We start from the raw sequence: 19,692 nt of genomic DNA, 5'->3' as shown, positions 1-19,692 counted from the left end.
TTTGTGATTCAAATACTAGCTTGACAAGTACACATTCCAATATAAATTCCATAAGCTGATAAGCTCAGATAAAGTCCCCATACTTTAGTTATTGATATGATGTGGATGAAACTGACTTCGAAAGCACAACTTCTGAAACTGAAACTTTTGTCTCAGCTGGTAAAACACACATTGACCCACAATTTTTCAGAGCTAAAGTTAGCTAATCAATTTTTTAATTCAAGTCAATTACAGTTTATTTGTATAGCGCCAAATCACAACAGAAGTTTTCTCAAGGCACTTTACAGTGTAAGGTTTAAAACCTTACAGAGTATAATTATATATAAAAAGATATAGAAAACCCAACAATCCCATTTGAGCAAGCTTTAGGCAACAGTGGAGAGGAAAAACTCCCTTTAGAGGAGGAAACCTCCAGCAGAACCAGACTCATAGTGGGCGGCCATCTGCCTCAACCGGTTGGGGTGAATAGCATAATCAACAGCACAGGAGTTCTGGATATTCTGTAAATGTAAGAGGCCATAAATGATTTTACTCTGGGTTATTACTAAGTGGTTCAGACTCTTGTGTGTGCTAAGTTAAACTTAGGTAAAGAAGGACAATAGTGTATGTTTCTAGGATACTAGGATCAGTGATGTTTAGTCCTGACAATAAGAGAAGGCAAATTATTTTGGATCATATTTAGGCAGAGACAGACAATATTTGAGGGCTGCATCAAAATTTTTCAAAGTAAGAAATCAATCAAAAAGTGCTCAAAATGAGCTGCAGTTATTTATATTTCTGGAAATAAAATACAAAACAAAACAGAAAAGAACAAATAACATCTTACATGACACACTTTGTTGTGGGCTGTGTTCTAAGCTCCTGTCTTGTTACAGTCTTGTTGTTAATTACAACCTGGTAATTAGGTGAGAAATCTAATTTACAATGGGGATTTGTTTAAGGAAATATGCATTATTCAAGGGGTACTCTGAGAACAGGGAGTAATATTAGGAGAGCAAGAACACAATAGTCCTGATAATATTTGCACTGTTGATGATAACAGCTAGAGTGAGGATTGAAATGAGAACAGAGAGGAACACAGCATTTTGATGATGATGAGGGGGATGATTGAACATTGTCGTGGCAACTGCACGTGTTGCTCTCAAGCCTGGAACATAAAGGAGGGTCAGTGACCTCAGATTTCAGTCCTATTTCTCCTACAAGCCAAAAGACTAAAGACTAAAAGACTCGATCAACAGAAAAAGAAGGAGAGAGAAGGAAAGAAAGCCCTGATGCTGGAGCTTTCATAGTCTGCATATGCGATGACTTGCAGTCTGGCTAGCTGAATGAACAGGGCCCAGAGTCTGATAACCTCCTCTTTCCTTATTATTTCCCCTCATTTAACTCACTATGCACCTCCGTCACTGTCCATTTTCTCGTGTCTGTGCCAAGGCAATCTCTCACTCCCACAGCATGTCTGTTATTTCACAGCAATTTTCGATAATGATTTATTTTACTACCCACAATTGGAAGACTGTCCGCTTGAAAGGGAATGATAAAATAGTAATCCCTTTGCAATTATGTAGTGAGAGATAGTCACATTCATTGAGATTCACTGATACGACTGCTGTGAACACAGGGAAGCTTTGAAAATTATTGGGAACAATGTGTTCATTCTTCTTCAGTATTATTACCTCGCCATATCACATGAAAATAAACTTGTCTTTAATGGACAGTGTATGTACAGTAAATACTTATACTATATAGTTGGTGGTATCTGCGATAAAATGATTATCCATCCACCCACTAAACATCTTGCATAGAGAACCAAAAATGTCCAGGATGGACCCTGTTAATGTGGAAATCTGTGGAGTGCCTTAGAGATTTTAACATTGTTTAAAGTACACTTTTCTAGTGTAAGTCATGAGGTATTAACAATCTCAACACAAGGTTCAGCACGCATCAACAGCATCAAACATTCTATACAGTCCCTTGCTTCTGAGTCTAGTCCAGTGGTTCACAAGATACCTCTGAGGAATCATGAGATAATGAACACCCCAGGGAACAAAGGCCTGCTCCACAAATTTCAATTCATTTTAACTTTCGTTTTTTGTAAAATGAGCATAATCCTACGTCCCTTTAAATTAAACACTTATTCAAAACAAATCATATATACAGAGTGGAAATCCCTCTATCAGCATGTAAAACCTGATAAATTACTATAACCTCCTGTGACGAAGGCTCACAAAACAGTCTGGCAGGCTAAGTCTCCCAGGCCAGGATGACCACGCTGCCAAAACCTCATGCCACCCCAAGTACATTTTTCTACATGTAAATGGTAAATGGTCTGCACTTATATAGCGCTTTTGTACCTAGCTGGTACTCAAAGCACTTTACACTGTGTCTCATTCACCCATTCACACACACAAGCACACACACATTCACACACTGATGGCAGAGCGGCAGGTTTGATGTGGCAACCGGGAATCGAACCACCAATCCTGTGATTGGCAGTCAACTGCTCTACCTATTGAGCCACAAAAAAAGAAGCCACCCCCACATTTACAGCACCTCGTATTCCCAGGTGATCTCCCATTCAAGTACTAACCAGGCCCGACCGTGCTAAGCTTCCGAGATCAGACGAGATCGGGTGCGCTCACAGTGGTGTGGCCGTAAGCATGTGCCACCCGAAACAAATATCTGTAATTTGCAAATTAGTTTTCAGAATGGTTGTGTTGGTTTGTTTTTTTTAAAGCAAATTATAATATTGTTATTCATATGATTACTCAAATCATTATTGAAAAAATATGGTCAGGCATTGTGGTATATTCTGTATCAGATAGCCCTAACAGGTGTATTTTCTAATTAAATTTGCTTATTGGTTTCCCATCACTGGTCAGCCATTGCATTTACTCCTGGCAAAATTGTGCCAGTCCACAACACTGGCACTGGACACAGCCTTATCTTTTGAGCTCCCCCTGAGACATTATGAGAAGATGTATAACATGTAAAAGTGATCAAATGTTCCCAGTAGCCCACTGGGGTTTAGACCTAGTTCCATTATCAAGGTGGAAAAGCAAATATGCATTCTATGAGTCACATTTATGACAAATTCTATCCATGATGGTCCACATGACAGGAAGAACTGTACAGCAGTCACATGGATACAAGTGGCTGACAAGAAGCTTAGAAGCCTCCGGGTTTTCTTCCACGAGCAGGTCACACTGAGCATGCCTTCTTACTGGCTGTGTTCTTTATTCTTGCGTTATGCATCACAGGGTAGATAGTTGACAAATCAAGTGGAGCGCCCGTTTTGAGAGATCAAGGCAAGGCAGCATTTGAGGCAAAAACAACATTCTTTATCACTCCAAAGCTGGGAGGTTCTCCAGAGCGAAGCTTAATTAACGACTAGTGGGCAGAGCTTCATTTATAAACCACAGGGCTATTACTAGAAATCAGAGGAGCTAATAAGTTGCCTGCCCATTCTAGGTCATCACCATAAGCAGGGGAGCAGGAGAGGAGAAGTAGAAGTCTGTTTTATCTTATTTTCTTGTTAGTTTGTGACTTAAAGTAGGCTCTTTGGTTTATCCACTGCTGTTTTGTATCATTATCTGTGTCAAGTATAGTAATTATCTAACAAATGTATAAAAGTGGCTCTCTAATTAAATGCCATGGGCTGTAGGAGATGTAGATAAATTATTTATACTGCTTTGATGAGAAGTAGTTTGCTCCGAGGAATGAGCAGTCAGTAGTTTTTAGGAATTGAAACCACTGCAGTGACGGGTGTTTGGGGAAAAGTTGAATCTTAAATATATACCACTGGGAGCAAGGTGCTTTAGATTTCTGTTTAGGAACCAGTTTGTCCAAAGATGTGAGCTGCTCATTTGAGGTTTTTTTTTTCATGTTGGTGCCCCATGCCCAAAACATGTAAAGCTTCCAGCAGCTGTGTGTGTTTCAAAAAATTATATTTGATTGATAAATTCTAAATGTTAGATAACAACCACTTGTGCTCACTCACAGGGCTTTTGATGGACAGAGAATAGACTCGAACTAGTTCCATTTGAAAAGAACCAAACACCCTGAAAAAAACCCTAACACATTTCAATCACAGGACCATTACGTCTAAGAAGAACCACAGACCAGCTACAACAGGCAAGATGATGGATCACATTTCCAGCTACAATAAAGGGCCACTCCATGTTGAAATTAAAAGTCAACTAGGCAACACTCCAATTTGCTGCTTTCTTATCTGATATTTACTGGTGGTATAAAAAGTACATTACTTTCACCTTCTGGTTTAGAGTGATTTGGCACTTTTTTTTTTTTTTGCTTTTGCAAGATTCACACTGATGCACAGTTCCTGTACAGATACATTTTGTATCTGGACTGAATTTCATGTCCCAAACTAAACTATTTTTTGTTGCACCGAAGAGCACCAAACTGGTTCCATGTCTGTCATAAAGCTCTAACCCTGGCCCTAACTGCATTTTGTCTGTATTACTGGACAACAGGACTCAGCTGAAATACAGACACCCATCATGAACTAGCTGCAGAGCTCCCACAGGCCCAAAAAAAAACATAAAGAAACAAGTGAAAAGCCTTCACAACGATGAAGCATAACTGCGCACAAGTAACAAATGAGACCAAGGAAGCAAAGTCAGATAAGAATTTCTTATTATTCCAATAAAAAATACATTCATACAGAAATATAACAATTTTGCAAAACAATTTCAAATAAAAATTTCATAAAGCATAAACATAATTTTACAAAAGTTGTATTTTTTTTTTCTTTTTGTACAAAGATTCAGTTGAAAACAAAGATCTGTCTATGTGTGTGTGACAGAAAAAGTCAGAATAGTGGGATGAAAAAGATGATGGAAAGCGTAAAAGATGCGAGCAAACACAAGGCTAAATCAAGGCTCAATTACAACTCGAACTGTATCGGCTGTTGGCAGAACTATTGCAGCAAGCAGTTTCAAGTTTGCACTCATCTTGTCTCTTTCACCCACTGATCTGAAATCCATATGTTGTAGCATGCCACTTGCTGCAACATCAAATTCCTGCGGTGAGGTCACTAGAAGTGGAGTAGGGTGACACTAGTCTGAAGCTGTTTATTAATACATTTAAAACCCCTAGAATCATGTTTGGTCTTCACCTTCTGTTAAGTATCCATCACTAGCCAACAATCCAGTAAAAACCTTTAAGTGAGATCCTGTCCTGGGATTTCCACCTGCATTATTGTTATCTCCTGTGAGAGCCCCCAACCACCCACACTGCCACCCTCGCTCCTGTGGTTTTTATAATACTGTTGCTGCTTGGCTAAAACAACATGCTCCCCAGACAGGTCAATAACCAACCTACACAGTCAGCAGTCTGTGACAGATTCCATGCCAACAAAGCCTTTAGCAATTCATTACTGAGAGGCAGTACAAGGCGAGGCCTGTCCGACTGCAGCCTGTTAATTACAATAAATCTTTAGCTTTTTCTTCAGTCACACTGGAGGGATGGGAGTCGGATAGGAGGGAGGGGGGCTCAGAGGAGAGGAAGGCGTTCATGTAGGTGGTGGTGGGGTATACTGGCAAAAGGAGCAGGACTGTATGAACTATTCTGGTTGTTTTGTACCTTGGAGCTGCGTGTGATGGACGTGAGTACGTACTACACAGTAGTCAACATGTTTAATCAATGAATGTAAGTGCTCAAAACATACAGCAGTTATCTTATTTACATGTTCTGACTCCACTGAGTGTGATACACAGGAGCTAAAGTGGTTCCACTGACTAAGAAAAGGTACATTTACATTTTAACATCCAACTAACCATGAGACAAATTAAATGCACGCAAGTTCGAGCATAACTTCCTTCCATTTGTAATTGAGCCTGGATGAAGCTTGTCAAATCACTCTATAACAAACGTGACTTCCCGATACGAAGGGGGGCAAAACCGCCGCAACTTTCAGGGCTGAGTCACTTGCATAAGGCACCATTTAGGTCAACAGTGCATTATTAGATAGAAAACAAAGTACTAAAAAAGGTAAATCAAAATTAGTTCTCAAGGCATAGGATGAATGAGAAATAGTAGCAAGCAGTGGTGAAATCTCCAGCCAGATGAGAAAGCCCAATGAAGGAAAGTGATGAAGTTGTAAAAGAGAAAATCATCAAGGCTTTATGTACAATATTGTAACATTTAACCATTTGCTTTTTAGCTGCACTTTTATTGAAACTATTTGCAGTCCTGATTACAGTGGAAACAGGAAAAGAACAAACCCTAGAACCATGCAACACCTGTCTATGATACTGAAGTTATAGTATAGTTGTGTTATACCTCTAAGCACACAGCTTATACAATTCAACTACAAATTAGCTTTGTAGCTTGTAAAAAAATAATAAACCAGGCTACATAACACATTGCACATTTAGTAGCTGCACCAAAAACACCAAAATAAGCTCCTGTCATACAGTGACCAGAGATGGGAGGGGGTAGTTTTGGTCCCTTGGGTCACAGTCCAGAAGGTGACACATCTCACACTGGTCAAACCCAGGGTCTCAAAATCTTCAGAGAACACCCCCTCACCCCCCCAGTTTGGGTGCCAGACAGACAGGCAGGAACTTCCTCCCAGCCCCATCCTCACAGCGCCACCAGGGAAACACAAGCAGAATGTTTCCCCTAGAAACCCATTCAGTCCACAGCAACATTGGTACCAGTCCCGCACCATCCATTTATCTGGCCCTCCACCCAAAAATCCTCTTCTTCTTTCCTTTTCAAGGGGACCGGTAAGCCAATCACAGACATTCACAGTGCACACATGCTTACCTCAGACAGGTTTTATAAAGTACCAGTGTATCTGCTGTCTGGGAGCTGTCCCCAAAACATCATGCACCATACATACACATCATTCACTCTTTCTGTTTGTCTTTTAGCGATTTTATCTTTTTTGTGTTTAAGTCCTTCTCAAATTCAAAAAAATAAAAATAAAATAAAATAAAATAAAATAAAATAAAATAAGAAATTTGAAAAATAAAATAAAATAAAAAAATCTTCCCAATCCATGATTTTGTCCTCGTTGCAGCAGACAACCTTCAGAGCGCCTTTCTCCAAAGAGAGGTCCCGGAGGCACTGGGTTTCAGTATGGTGCAAAACGGCATGCTTTGGCTGGAACACACTCCCGCCACTGCTCTGGGACAGTTCAACCAAGAGACTGGTCGGGAGATGGTGTTTGTTTTTCTTTTTCTTTTGATTTTTTTTTTCCTTTTAAAAACTTTAAAAAAACACAACGGCGTTGCTTGGTTGGTGCTCACCCCTGCTCTAGATGTGCCTCTTCATATGAAGAGCCAGATGGTCAGACCTGGAAAAACATCTGGTGACACAGTGGAGAGAGTAAGTCAGTGACAATGCAAAAATAGACCACTGACAAATGAGTTTTGTGAAAGAAGAAGAAATGGCTTCATTATTGTTATATGACACAAAGTTAAAACACAGGATGGTGAAACAAGCTGTCATTTGATAAATAACACCACAAATGGTGGATTTTGAGTGTGATGCTGATAATTGCAATTTGCTGATGATGTGAACAACCATTTTAATAAAAATATGAGCATTATACAGGTGAGCTACTGTTAAGTGATGCATCATATCAGTATGGGGATATTGATGATATAGCTGCAAGATGATATGTTTGCAGACAAACCGTAACATGGGCACCTCACATGAGCCTACAAACACTCAAAATAAAGGCGCTTTCTCTGTCTATTAGGTAATGGTTCGGCAACCAACCAGATACAAGTCACAGATCTGTAATTTTAAATCTGTGACAGGAACTAACAACAACTTTATTGCTAGTAAGTAACTGATTTTGTTTAGTTTTTAATTTTCTTTTTTATCATTGTTACTTGCGCCAATAACAATATTTTTATATCATTATATACGCGAAAATATTCTAAAATACTGTGATATAGCTTTAAGGCTACATCATCTAGTCCTAGTGGATAAACTATAAAGACATGCATCACTATTTGGACGACCTAACAAAAGCACATCATGTCAACAGTCATGCACAGCATGAATGCATGCCTTAGCCATGTGAGATGTTAATCGAAAAATGCCTGATGTGCAGACAGACGCCCTTGCTCACCTGTCACAGTGGCTGCATTTAAATGGCTTTGCCCCAGTGTGTTTCCTGAAGTGTCTGGTCAACTCATCGCTCCGTGCAAAACGCCATTCACAGCCCTCCCATGAACACCTGTACGGTTTCTCACCTGTGGAACAAATAAAACAAGATGATTAATTGAGCTCAGATTCTGAGACACATACACAAAAAGCACAAAAGGAATGTGGCCTTTGCTGCTCAGGCAGCAATTGGTCAGCTCTTCGCTGTTGTCATTTAAATGCATTCAAATTAATCACCCTGAGGCCAGGGCCAGATGTCACAGGTGCTGACAAGCCAGTCGAGAATCAGATTCCACACAACCTGCTGGATAACGAACAGTGATCTCATGCAGTGTAAATTTTGCTACCGAGAGCAATGCAGTAGGGCGGAATATATGTGATAAAATGAAGAAAAGAAAAAAGAAAGAACTTTCATGCCAGAAATTCAAAAAACAAAAACAAAACCAAAAAACAGTCAAATGGCCATTCAGAGGTCTTCCCACTCACTGACCCTGGGCTCCCCGCCCATTCACCCTTTCCCATGGTGATATTCAATCTGTTTTGAAGTCCTTTAATCTCCCATGTGCAACCCCTCTCCCCTCCCCCCTCACTCACTCACTCACTGGCTCTGTCACATTCCAGATAGATTAGGTCACAGTTTAGGTATCCAGCCATGCAGAGCTAATACTCACAGCGCTCCAGCTGAGGACATCATGCAATGCAGGCCTTTAATTACATTACACAATAGATGGACAATTTCATTATGGTGGGAGACTGACTTATTAGTACTTCCGTCCTTTACTCAACAAAAACTAAGATGTTTTCAACTTTTATGCAGTTTTGGGTTTACATAATACACAATTTAAAAAACAGTTGTGACACGTGTGAACTCACCTGTATGAGTGCGCTGGTGTGCTTTTAGGTGGGAGCTCTTTGTGTAAACCTTGCGACACCCGTTGAAGTGACACCTATGTACTCGCCTCCTGCCATCCGGAGACGTGTCCCCGCAGACGAGTGCGGTCTTTTCTGAACTCTTCACCACCCCGCTGCTCCTGATCTTGACTGGAGAGTGCAACTCGGTGTGCGATGCAACCCAGCCGTTCGTCACACTGCCAGGCTCGGAGTTGGCCTCCGGAGAGGACGGGGGTGTGCTAATGATGGAGGGGCTAAAAGGTCCAGAGCCGACCAAGACAGAGCCCAGAGGGTTGGAGGTAAAGCTATGCATTGGTGAGAGCTCCTCAGAACTGTCTGAAGCCTCACTGCTGGCATCTGAATTCACACTGTTGTTGTCCAAGATTTGACTGTCCTGATTGTCCTCCTCGTGGGACCGGGGGCAGCTTTGGGTCAGACTCAGTCTTAGCTTTATCCCCACAGGCCAAGATGAGCTTGCTCCAGAGGTCCTCCTGGCCATCAAACTTGAGGTCAGATGTAGAGACGTAAGGCTCACTCTGTAGGTAGCGCTCTAACTCCAAGCATGTCTGGTTGAATGACACAGTAAGAATATATAAATTACAACAATACGCATAAAGCGACGAGATTCAGCTGCATCTGTGTGGAGAATCCTTGTGAATGATGCATGTGCGCATTCCCCCAAATGTCTAATGTGGTGTAATATTTGTCAAACGCTCACAGCAGGACATTTTTACTGTCTGTGCACTTATCTTCATTGTGCACACATTACAGAAGCAACAATTATTAGCTAGTCTGTTAAAATAAAATGAATAATTGTCTTTTTTATTTTTTGATGATCTTGCTTGTAAACATGAAGGTGCATTTTTGGGACTTATAGTAAGATAAACCAAGATATTTAACTATAACACTGGGCTCTGTGAAAGGCACTCACCATTATATATCTCCATTTACAAATTATCAGCAGATTAATTGATAATATATATATATATATATGATATATTTAAAACATTTGCATTTAACTAATTTGAGCTTTACTGTTTTAAACTCTGCCTCCCTCATATAACTGAGGCTCAAACATCATGTAGCAAGCACCTCAGCTTCACGTGATTTTACTCCACTGTCGTGCACCTGAGTGCAGCCAAACAATAAGCGTGCATTGTCATTCCATCCCCTGAATGACTCACTGAACAAATTTAGAGTCCTTTTAAGGAAGCCATCCACCCCTCCATGAGCTGAGCCATTCAGCTGATTTTCCTCATGCTGTACCTCTGACATGCAATCACATCCTTCCTCAGTGTCAGGAGATGCTATTTAATCCTGGCCCTCAAAAGATACACTGGCTCCAATACATATAGTAGAGACGTTTCCTTCTGGCTTCTTCAGTACAATATTTTATTTTTAATAATGGCATGTTGGGCAAAGGGGAAGGGGAGGCATTCAAATCTCAGCATGAATCAATGGAGTTATGGAGTGGGAACACATGTAGTTAGAAATAGAAAGCTTCAAACATTCCGTTGAAGTTCATAATGAGGCTGAACCACCTCATAAAAGATCAGCATATTATTTCCCTATGAGCTGATACTGAAGTGAAATCCCACTTCCTGCAGCAGCAGCTAAAAGCAGAAGAGCAGCGCTGACAGCACCGGTACTTCTGCTCACTGAGCGGAGCAGTGCGGAGCAGAGCCTCCAGCTGTCACACTGACACACTGATCCCCGCCAGCCTGAAATGACTTAACAACAAACTTCAGAACGACACCGACAATGAAACTGTGTGATGGGAGATCTGAAGTGGGCTGGCTGCACGCTGCGGTGTCATCTGTTAAAGCAAAGGAAGCTGAAGCGGGCTCGGTTCGGATCGTAGACATATTCACCTGCTGCCAGTACTCCTCCAGTGACGGCAGGGCCGAGAAATAGCCCGTGTCGTGAACTATTTGAAGTTCTTGAAAGATGCTGCACATGGGTAGAACATCCATTTTTTTTTCCCAGAGCTTGTTAAAAAAATGTGAAAAAGCCTAAATAGCTGCACTTAGATATGATCTCAGGTAGAAAAACACCCGGTGACATGAATGAGAGCGGTCCCCCGCGACGCAAACGGACAGGCGGCTTGTTGTGAGGAGCAGCAGCAGCAGCAGTAGTAGTAGTAGCAGTAGTAGTAGTAGCAGTAGACGAGCGTCCGTCCGCCAGTCCTTCTTCTCCTCCTTTCTCTCGCGTCCACACTATTTGCAAACACCACTCTGGACTGGACGTGGAACAACTGCGCTCTGCAAACTTCCCTATTCAAACCCCGACGACCGCCCCTCCCCCTCCCCCTCCTCCCCTCCCTTACTCGCGGCACGATTACGCCTGCTGCACGTAAGCCAATCAAAAGCGAGCGTCGCGACGGATCGCAAATGATATCACGGTCGACCAATCGCGGCCTTGAATTGGTTCATTCTCCAATTTCATTGGTGCGTTTGACCTCCAGTCACTCGCCGCTGATTGGTTGGTTATTTATAGGCGTGTATATAAGCGGCGGCTGCTCGCTCTCTGCCTCTGTGTAGCGGCTTTTCTGTGGGCCGTGCGTCTCGGCAGTGATATCGCCTGTGAGCCCAAACAGTTATGTTGAAACAGTTCGAGTTTGTGTGTACAACTTGCAACACTGGTGTTAAAGGGATGACTTCACTTAAAGCTGTAACTGTGGCGAAGTGCATTTGTTGTCAGCCACTCAATGTTCCACTCAGTAAGCACATATCTTGGGACACGGTGACTAATGTAAGGCAGGATATTATTGTGTTGTCAGCACACATACAGGATGAGTTCAGAGGAACACATTAGTCCTCACTCCTGCCTGAACACATGAAATATAGAAACTTCTGCTTTATCACAGGGACTGAAATATACAAGATCAAACTGGGTCCGGGGGTTTGACAAGAACAGCCTTTAGTTAGTTTCCAAACTATTTTCCCTCCTAATTTGCACTATAAAGAGCATGAAGCAGAATTAATATTCCCCAGAAGTTCCCTAAAGTTAAATCCTTTGTTTTCGCCCCACATTAGTTATAATGGTACATGAAAACTCTTCTACTCATTGTCAAGATAATGTCCAACCTAAATAACCAATGCAGGTGTGGTATGTTTGGCACCCATGTCACCTGGTGTATTTATAAAAAGTCACATCACATTAAGCAGAACAACTAAAAGTGAGTTTTCTGTTTTAGGCTATTTAATTTGAGGGGTTGTAGTACACAGAAAAGTACACAAACACAACACTAAGTACTTGCAACACCACAAATATAAGTACTGCTTCCAATTACTACTGAAATTGTGCCAAGGACATGCTGTCAAATGTACTTAAAGTACAAACTAAGAATTAATTTGATGCTTTTGATGACATGATTGTACAAGTCAGGAGTACATCTACACAGAGCCCACCCATTTTAAGATTTGCCCCCCAGCTAAAGGCTTTTTTACATTTTATTGTAAGAGACAAATTATTTCTGATTATTTAATCTTAATTTTCTGCATGATTTTGCAGTATTTATATATTTTATTTTAACACACACACACACACACACACACACACACACACACACACACACAAAAAAAAAAAAGGCATGACATGCAGTCAATCAGTTAAACATCCATTGATACATGTATACCAGGGGTCCCCAATTATTTTTCCCAGGGGAACAAATTCTATGCCGTCAACATGCCCAGGGGCCAACTACATCACCTCATACTGTCAGTGTAATGACCATAGCCTTTTTTGTTCATACTCACAATACTTTAAATCAACTATACAACTTGATAAGAAAACAAACAACAAAACCTCTAATAACTTGACACCTCTTGACACACAGTCCATAGTGAAAATAGGCCATCAAGACAAATGTTGTCATTATTATTTTGCTGCAATATTTCACAGGAAAGGTTGATCAAGGAAATGTTTGTTTTACTTGTGTTGTTTTTTTCCGTTTTTTGTTTTAGATCCAGACCCAGAAATTTGAAACCACTGCTTTATATAAAGTACAATCGGCAACTTTATACATAAAGTTTTTGAATCTTTGTTTTTAGAGCTGTTGCCAAAGCTGTTGTCGATGGTTAAATGCAGGCATGAACATTTAATTTATTTAATTCTAAAAGCATTCTTAAATATAAAACCACAAAATGTTCCACTGTAGTTAAATGATGAACAACACAGTCTAGTGATGCCCAGTTGTATCTCCTTATGAACAAATCTTCATTCCAGTAGCATTCCATCACCTATCTGGTGCTGACACTACGTCATTCTGTCTCATTCTTGTAATTTCCTCTCTGGAGATGAACTCGCGTGCCACAGAGGCATCTCTTCCTCTAGCTATTGCATAAGTCCACAATATTAAGTCGCACCACAACCTGGGACGCTGTGGCCTGATGAGATAAACAACATTTCTACACAGGAGCTGCATTGTTTTCAGACTGGCAGTGTTTTTCTGTTGCCGGCTTGAGTAGACAACTGAGCATCCTTTGTGCTGCTTTCTGCTGTGAGGCCATATTTGTCACCCCTAGCATCTGATTTAGTCATATGGTGATGGGATGCCTTGTGAAGCTGGACAGGGCCTCTGTAGCCCTGCAAAGGAATTCCAGTTTGCTTTTATGTTACTAATGGGGCTATTCATTATGTCCCTTCACAATTCAGTGGATACTCTGCTTTGAAGAGTAAAAGCTCAGTGTCTATGTAGAAGAGCTGCTAAAACTTTTGTCACAGCGTATAACAGTTTAACAGAGTGTAAGGCTTATCTTTGCACAATAATACAGTATGTCTACACATTACTCATGTATTTCTGAAGTTGCCACAGTGTGCACTGTATGTGCTTGACAAATAACTAAGTAGCTATCCAATCAGACTGGAGCATTAGTAGGCAGCTCGGCAGTGATCACTTCCTTCAGAAGATCTTTTTAGATGAAGCATTTACAGAATGCACAGGGACCTGCATGGCAGCTTTTATCTTGGAAGGCCAGGTCCACAGCTTTATCATCGTTATGCAATTCCAGCCCGGCCAGTAGCCACAGGAAAGAGCAATTACAGGATGACCCATTTTAATGCATCACTGTCAACCCAATCAGTAACTTGTTCTAAGGGGTTTTTCAGGGTAACCTGGCTGCATCGGAGACCAACTCTTGTTCTCTCTTTTCTCTTTCCCCACATCCACAGGCACAGAGATCATGACTGCTTTTTTAAATCATGCTTTAACGTTTTATTTGGAAAGTAGAGCTGAAATGGTTGGTTGATTAATAAAGATGATCAAAAATAATTTTAACAATCCATTAATCCATTATTCATATTGTATTAATATTGTCATATTGTCATTATACTGACAAGTAATATGGTTGCAGTTTCATTCCCTGGAGTAATGAACCAGCCTGATTGGACAGATGTTAGCAGATATTATGCAAAGCGAGCCAGTTGGAAAGATATGAGCAGAGATATTTTACAAACTTCAGAGCTCCATCCAGATTCATTTTGGTTCAGTGATACATAAGAAGGAATCAGAGAAACAAACATTCTATAATTGTTTTCTTTCACTTTCATTGTGAGTCAGTAATTAAGCCCTGACAAATTTATGGTGTAACAATGTTTGAGCAGATGTGACAGACTCAGAAATAAATGTCCACTCATTATTTCCTTGCTTACCTTCAGAAAGGCCTTTAAGTAATGAGATATGGTGCTATTGATAGAGATGCATTGCTATCCACAGGGGCCACTGAAAATTTGTCCAAGCTTAAATAAAATGAGAATAAAAGTAATTGATTGGAAATCAATTCACATACATCATTCACTCTTTTGTTAAAAGGAGAAATGGAAGGCAAGGGGAGGGGGGGGGGGGGGGGGGGGGGGGGCTGAGCTTCTGGAAAATCGATATTCATTCAAATCATAAATCAGAACTGAGTCAGTGCTCACAGGAAGGGGAGATAATCATTGGCCTGGTTTGGGATTACATACGCCACAGGGCTGAGTCTTGTCCAGCCTGCAAATGTGTTTAGTTTTGTTACAATCAGCCACTAAATTTCTTGCCCTCCTCTCACACACACAAATCCACACACTCACACACAATGAGATCCACTATTTAAAATGCATTGATGGTTTGGTGTGATGTTGGCCTTATGTGCTGCTGTCAGGCCACATGTGGGGACAGATCAACATGTGTGTACAATAGGTCCCGTGGTGTCAGCTGTGTCAGGCTATCAATGAGGAGCCTCTGCCTCCCAGCAGCTCTTGACCTTGGGGATAAACTGTGGGCCCTGTGAGTGAGTGTGTGTGTTTGTGTGTGCGTATATTGTAGCCGAGCAGACATGCATGAGACACACCAATCAGTCAGGATGCTCTTGAGATGTTTGGTGATCAAGATTTGTGAATTGGTTTGTGCGCTCGCATTCAGAGCAGACCAATAAATCAGCGTGCTGATATATTGGGGTGAAAATCAATATAGTCCACCTCCGATATGATGGATGTTCCTACTTGTTCACTGCTGCACTCACACACTAAAAACCAGCAATAAAATTGATCTGTCTTTGTTTTAGGCAGACACCTCAGCTGGGTTATCCCAGAGAAACCCCTAGAGAATGGTGCTATTAATAGGTGTTAATCATTAAAAAAGGAGTGTGTATGAGTCCCTAATAAATCAAGATAAACCTTTAAACACAATTTGCACCTGTTGGACCTAGAATATTTAACAATTCGAAATTCATTCGACTGCTGTATTCTGAAAGTCAATAACTACACAATTAAATTTTTATGTGTTCATAGAATTTTTTAAAATAAACTTTTGTGCAGTCTATTGGCTCGTAGTATATTCATATCAGTCGCTGGGTTGGATTAAAGTGTGTTAAATGGATTGTCCTAAAATGTATCCAACAGTAGCAGATTAAGGTTTTATATAAAATGTTTCTATCATGTTCCTATGGCTTAATAGATTGTGTAGCCATTCATGATTCCCAGATGATATTCTCCAAACTTTGGTGATCCTATACCATAAATATTACTTTAATGCCACAATTAGGTTGACTTTTGTGGTTTTGAGTGACATGTTGCTACTCCCTTGGTTGGATTTCCAAGAAATCTGATTCATTGACTGAGTCATTGAGTCATTTATTCTCCCCTGAGAATTTATTTTAATGACTTCTCTGATCTATCAAATGTATAGATATATGTTTATCTATTTATGTTTATCACCTGATTAGAGACAACAAAAATCACTTACTGGGGCAGGAGTACCAAGGTCTGTAACCCAAAGGCAGGCCTAGAGAGGTGCAGCACAGGTCCAGAACATCAAAAGGCAAAACAATTCAAAGTCTTTCAGAGGATTAAAGCAGAGGCAAGGTCCAGGTTCACAAGCAGGGACTGGCAAGGGAAGAATGAACAGGAAAGCGCTTAAAGAGCACAAGGAGGGACAGGTGAAAATAATCGGGGAGACTTATGTAAAGCCAGACACAGAAAAAAACGGGGAGAAAACCAGAAGTGGGAAAAACTGGGATCATGACAAGCAGTGCTTTGTGTTTAGCATTGCTAAAGTTACCATGCTAATAAACCAAACTCCCAATGTGATCACTGTAGGTTGTATATTGGGGGAACACTCACAAAGTTTTTGAGTGAGGCTCTCCTTTCTAACCAATCAAAGAACATCTGCTTGATTTATAAGTTTCATTATAACTATATATTGTAATTTAATAACAACTAATAACCTGAAGGGCTGTGCAGGGTACAGAAAAGAATAGCACTTGGTAGAAGAGCATAGTGGAGTAGGGACAGTGAGGAATGGGCGGAGCAGAGCGGATTGTTTTTGAGTCTCATAGCAGCACTGGGTCAAGTGTAGCTTAAATTCTGAAAAATGTAAGAGAAGATAAAATTGCAAACCAGACTGGGCAGAAAAAGGGTCCTCTGATGGCAGAGTGGTGTGCTTTGACAACCAGTAAAAGACCCCTAACCACTTGAGTTTCCTAATTTCTACACCCCCCGTGCTGGTAGGAGTTTTTGGACAAAGCAGTATTAGCAGTGGTCTGTGCAGGCTGTGTTATGTAGATGTAGCCTTGAGGTTATCACTCATGTGAATAGCAACAGAGTCAGTTTCTCTTATCTCATTACTCTCAAGAGTCTCTTTGTTCAAATAAAACAAATAGTCTCCAGCAACATCTCAGGGAAAACAAACAGTAAGGGGAGAACATGTACCCCCTGCAGACTGAACTTTATTGTACCAATACACACTGCGCCAGCAATAGATTCAAATGTCACTTTTTTAACGTTGCGTCGAGAGATTTCTGTGGTAGATCTTAAAAATGCTAGAAGAGGACAGTTCAATAGTCATTGTTCCACACAGTGTTGCATTGTTGTTTTCCCCTCCAGTGATGCCAGCTCTGCACTAAAGGCTACAATATACAAGGTGAAGGAATGTTAAGTATTTTATTATTTTCTGCCAGCCTCTGTGGGAACCAGTACTGTTTGGCTGTTTCAGGGGTGGTATTTATCGTGGCCATGGAATAAACACACACCGAACCCACTGATTAGGGAACTGGGATGTATTTATTGTACACATTCGGATGTGGGCGCGAAAGAGGAGGAAGGAGGCGGGGGTTACGATCAGGTTACCGTGACCATGAACATGTTGAGCTGAGTGTGGTATTCTAAGACTCTGATAGAGGATAACCTACCACCCAGTTCTACAGAACATGCAGAGAAATTCCTTTTGCATGAGTAAAAGAAACACTGACTCATAGTTTCATAGCCAGTGTTGCAGAAACTGCTGTGATCTGTTTGTCATTCATGTCACAGGGTAGTTATGTTATTATCTTACATACATTTTGTTTGGTATTTTTTTGCTTCACTGATTGAAAATAATTTTTTTTGGTGGGTTGTTTCGGTGGAGAAGCCATGGTTCTATTGTTAGGTCAACTTAAAGTGTCGAAAAAAGCTCAGAAAGCTGTGTTATATCTCAAAATGTTTCATAATACTCTTATTATTCCATGCTTAAATCTATTTTCATTGACAACAATTTTCTTAATCTTAAGTCTTCATTCAGACAGATTGTATTTTAGCTATCGATGTGCAGATTGATCCTGAAATGTCGACACTTTGATTGCACATTTCTTATTCAGGATTTCACCCTAACCGGTCGAGGCAGATGGCCCTTCCTCTAAAGCAGTGCTTCTCAAATATATATATATAGTGGGGCGCGCCCCCCTGGGCCCACTGCTCTAAAGTGAGTTTTTCCTCTCCACTGTTGCCTAAAGCTTGCTCAAATGGGACTGTTGGGTTTTCTGTATATTTTATACAATTATACTCTGTCAGGTCTTCTGTTGACATATGGCCCCATACAAATAAAATTGAATTGAATTTATATTTTCCAATATTAAAAGATTACCATCCAAAATCAGTAATTTTGTCTGTCATAGTCATATGTTATTTTGACACATTTTTCTATTTTATCACTACATTCATGTTCATTGGGGCAAGAAATTTAGTGGGGGGAGTTTTCCTGCATCTTAACAACCATACTGTTTTATGCCATAAACTATAAAATAAATACATGTGCTTATTATGAAGTAAGTAATTAAAAGCTACAACTAAAAGCTATATACAGTGCCTATAAAAAGTCTTCACTGCCTTAGATGTTTCATCCTTTTATTGACATTTTAAATCAATCATGGTCAATAAAAACTTTGACCAAATCAATTTCAGAAAAATACCTCATTAATGTTAAAATGAAAACAAGTTTCTACAAAGTAATGTCAATAAAATAAAAATATGCAAGATGAAATCAGTGTTTGCATTTATATTCACCGCCTTCAGGTCAGTATTTAATTGATGCGTTGAGTCTGTGTGAATGGGTCTCAATTAGGCTTTCACATCTAGACACTGGAATTTTATGCCATTCTTCTTTGCAAAACTGCTTAAGCTCTGTCGGGTAGCGTTGGGATCGGGTGTGAACAACCCTTTTCAAGTTCATCCACAAATTCTCTATTGGATTAAGGTCTGGGCTTCAGGGACTTCTGTGTTTCCTCCTCTCTGTCTCCCTCTCTCTGTACTTTTCTGCAGGTATCCTTGGCCTGGAGCTGTACATCTCCAGAATCCAGTTCATCTGCCCAATGTTCTTGATGTTTGTTGTTGTCTTTATTGCCTGCTGTTTTTTTCTATCTTCTCTTTCCACTCACCCCAACTGGTCGAGGCAGATGGCCGCCCACTATGAGCCTGGTTCTGCTGGAGGTTTCTTCCTCTAAAGGGAGTTTTTCCTCTCCACTGTTGCCTAAAGCTTGCTCAAATGGGATTGTTGGGTTTTCTCTATAATTTTTTGTATAAATATTTTCTGTAAGGTCTTAAACCTTACACTGTAAAGTGCCTTGAGATAACTTCTGTTGTAAATTGGCGCTATACAAATAAATAAAATTGAATTGAATTGAAATTGAATTGGGCTTTGACTGGGCCACTCCAGAACATTCATCTTGTTGTTGTAGTTAAACCATTTCTGTGTAGCTTTTGCTGTATAAGCTTCAGGTCATTGTCTTGCTGGAAAACAAATGTTCTCGCCAGCCATAGTTGTCTTGCTGACTGAATTGGATTGTCCTCCAGGATTGTCGTATATTTTGCTGCACTCATCTTACCCTTTACCTTAACAAGCCTTCCAGGGCCAGTTGCCAAGAAACATCCCCA

General features: G+C 40.5%; 1 protein-coding gene and 1 pseudogene across 1 annotated transcript; both read right to left on the bottom strand.

Annotated features, from left to right (window-relative positions):
- Window positions 1-2,538: 2,538 nt before the first annotated feature.
- On the bottom strand, window positions 2,539-2,657 carry LOC113164992 (annotated as a pseudogene).
- Window positions 2,658-5,473: 2,816 nt separating this feature from the next.
- klf6a (Kruppel-like factor 6a) lies at window positions 5,474-11,310 on the bottom strand. Its single transcript, XM_026363109.1, is given in 5 exon segments — window positions 5,474-7,333; window positions 8,108-8,231; window positions 9,016-9,445; window positions 9,447-9,599; window positions 10,905-11,310. Coding segments are annotated over 5 exon segments (861 nt in total). The 5' UTR covers window positions 11,007-11,310; the 3' UTR covers window positions 5,474-7,281.
- Window positions 11,311-19,692: the final 8,382 nt, after the last annotated feature.

The sequence above is a fragment of the Anabas testudineus genome, chromosome 2, assembly GCF_900324465.2.
Source record: "Anabas testudineus chromosome 2, fAnaTes1.2, whole genome shotgun sequence".
Classification (NCBI taxonomy): Eukaryota; Metazoa; Chordata; class Actinopteri; order Anabantiformes; family Anabantidae; genus Anabas; species Anabas testudineus.
The sequence above is the reverse complement of the archived record's forward strand: the minus strand, read 5'-3'. Positions and strand labels throughout refer to the sequence as shown.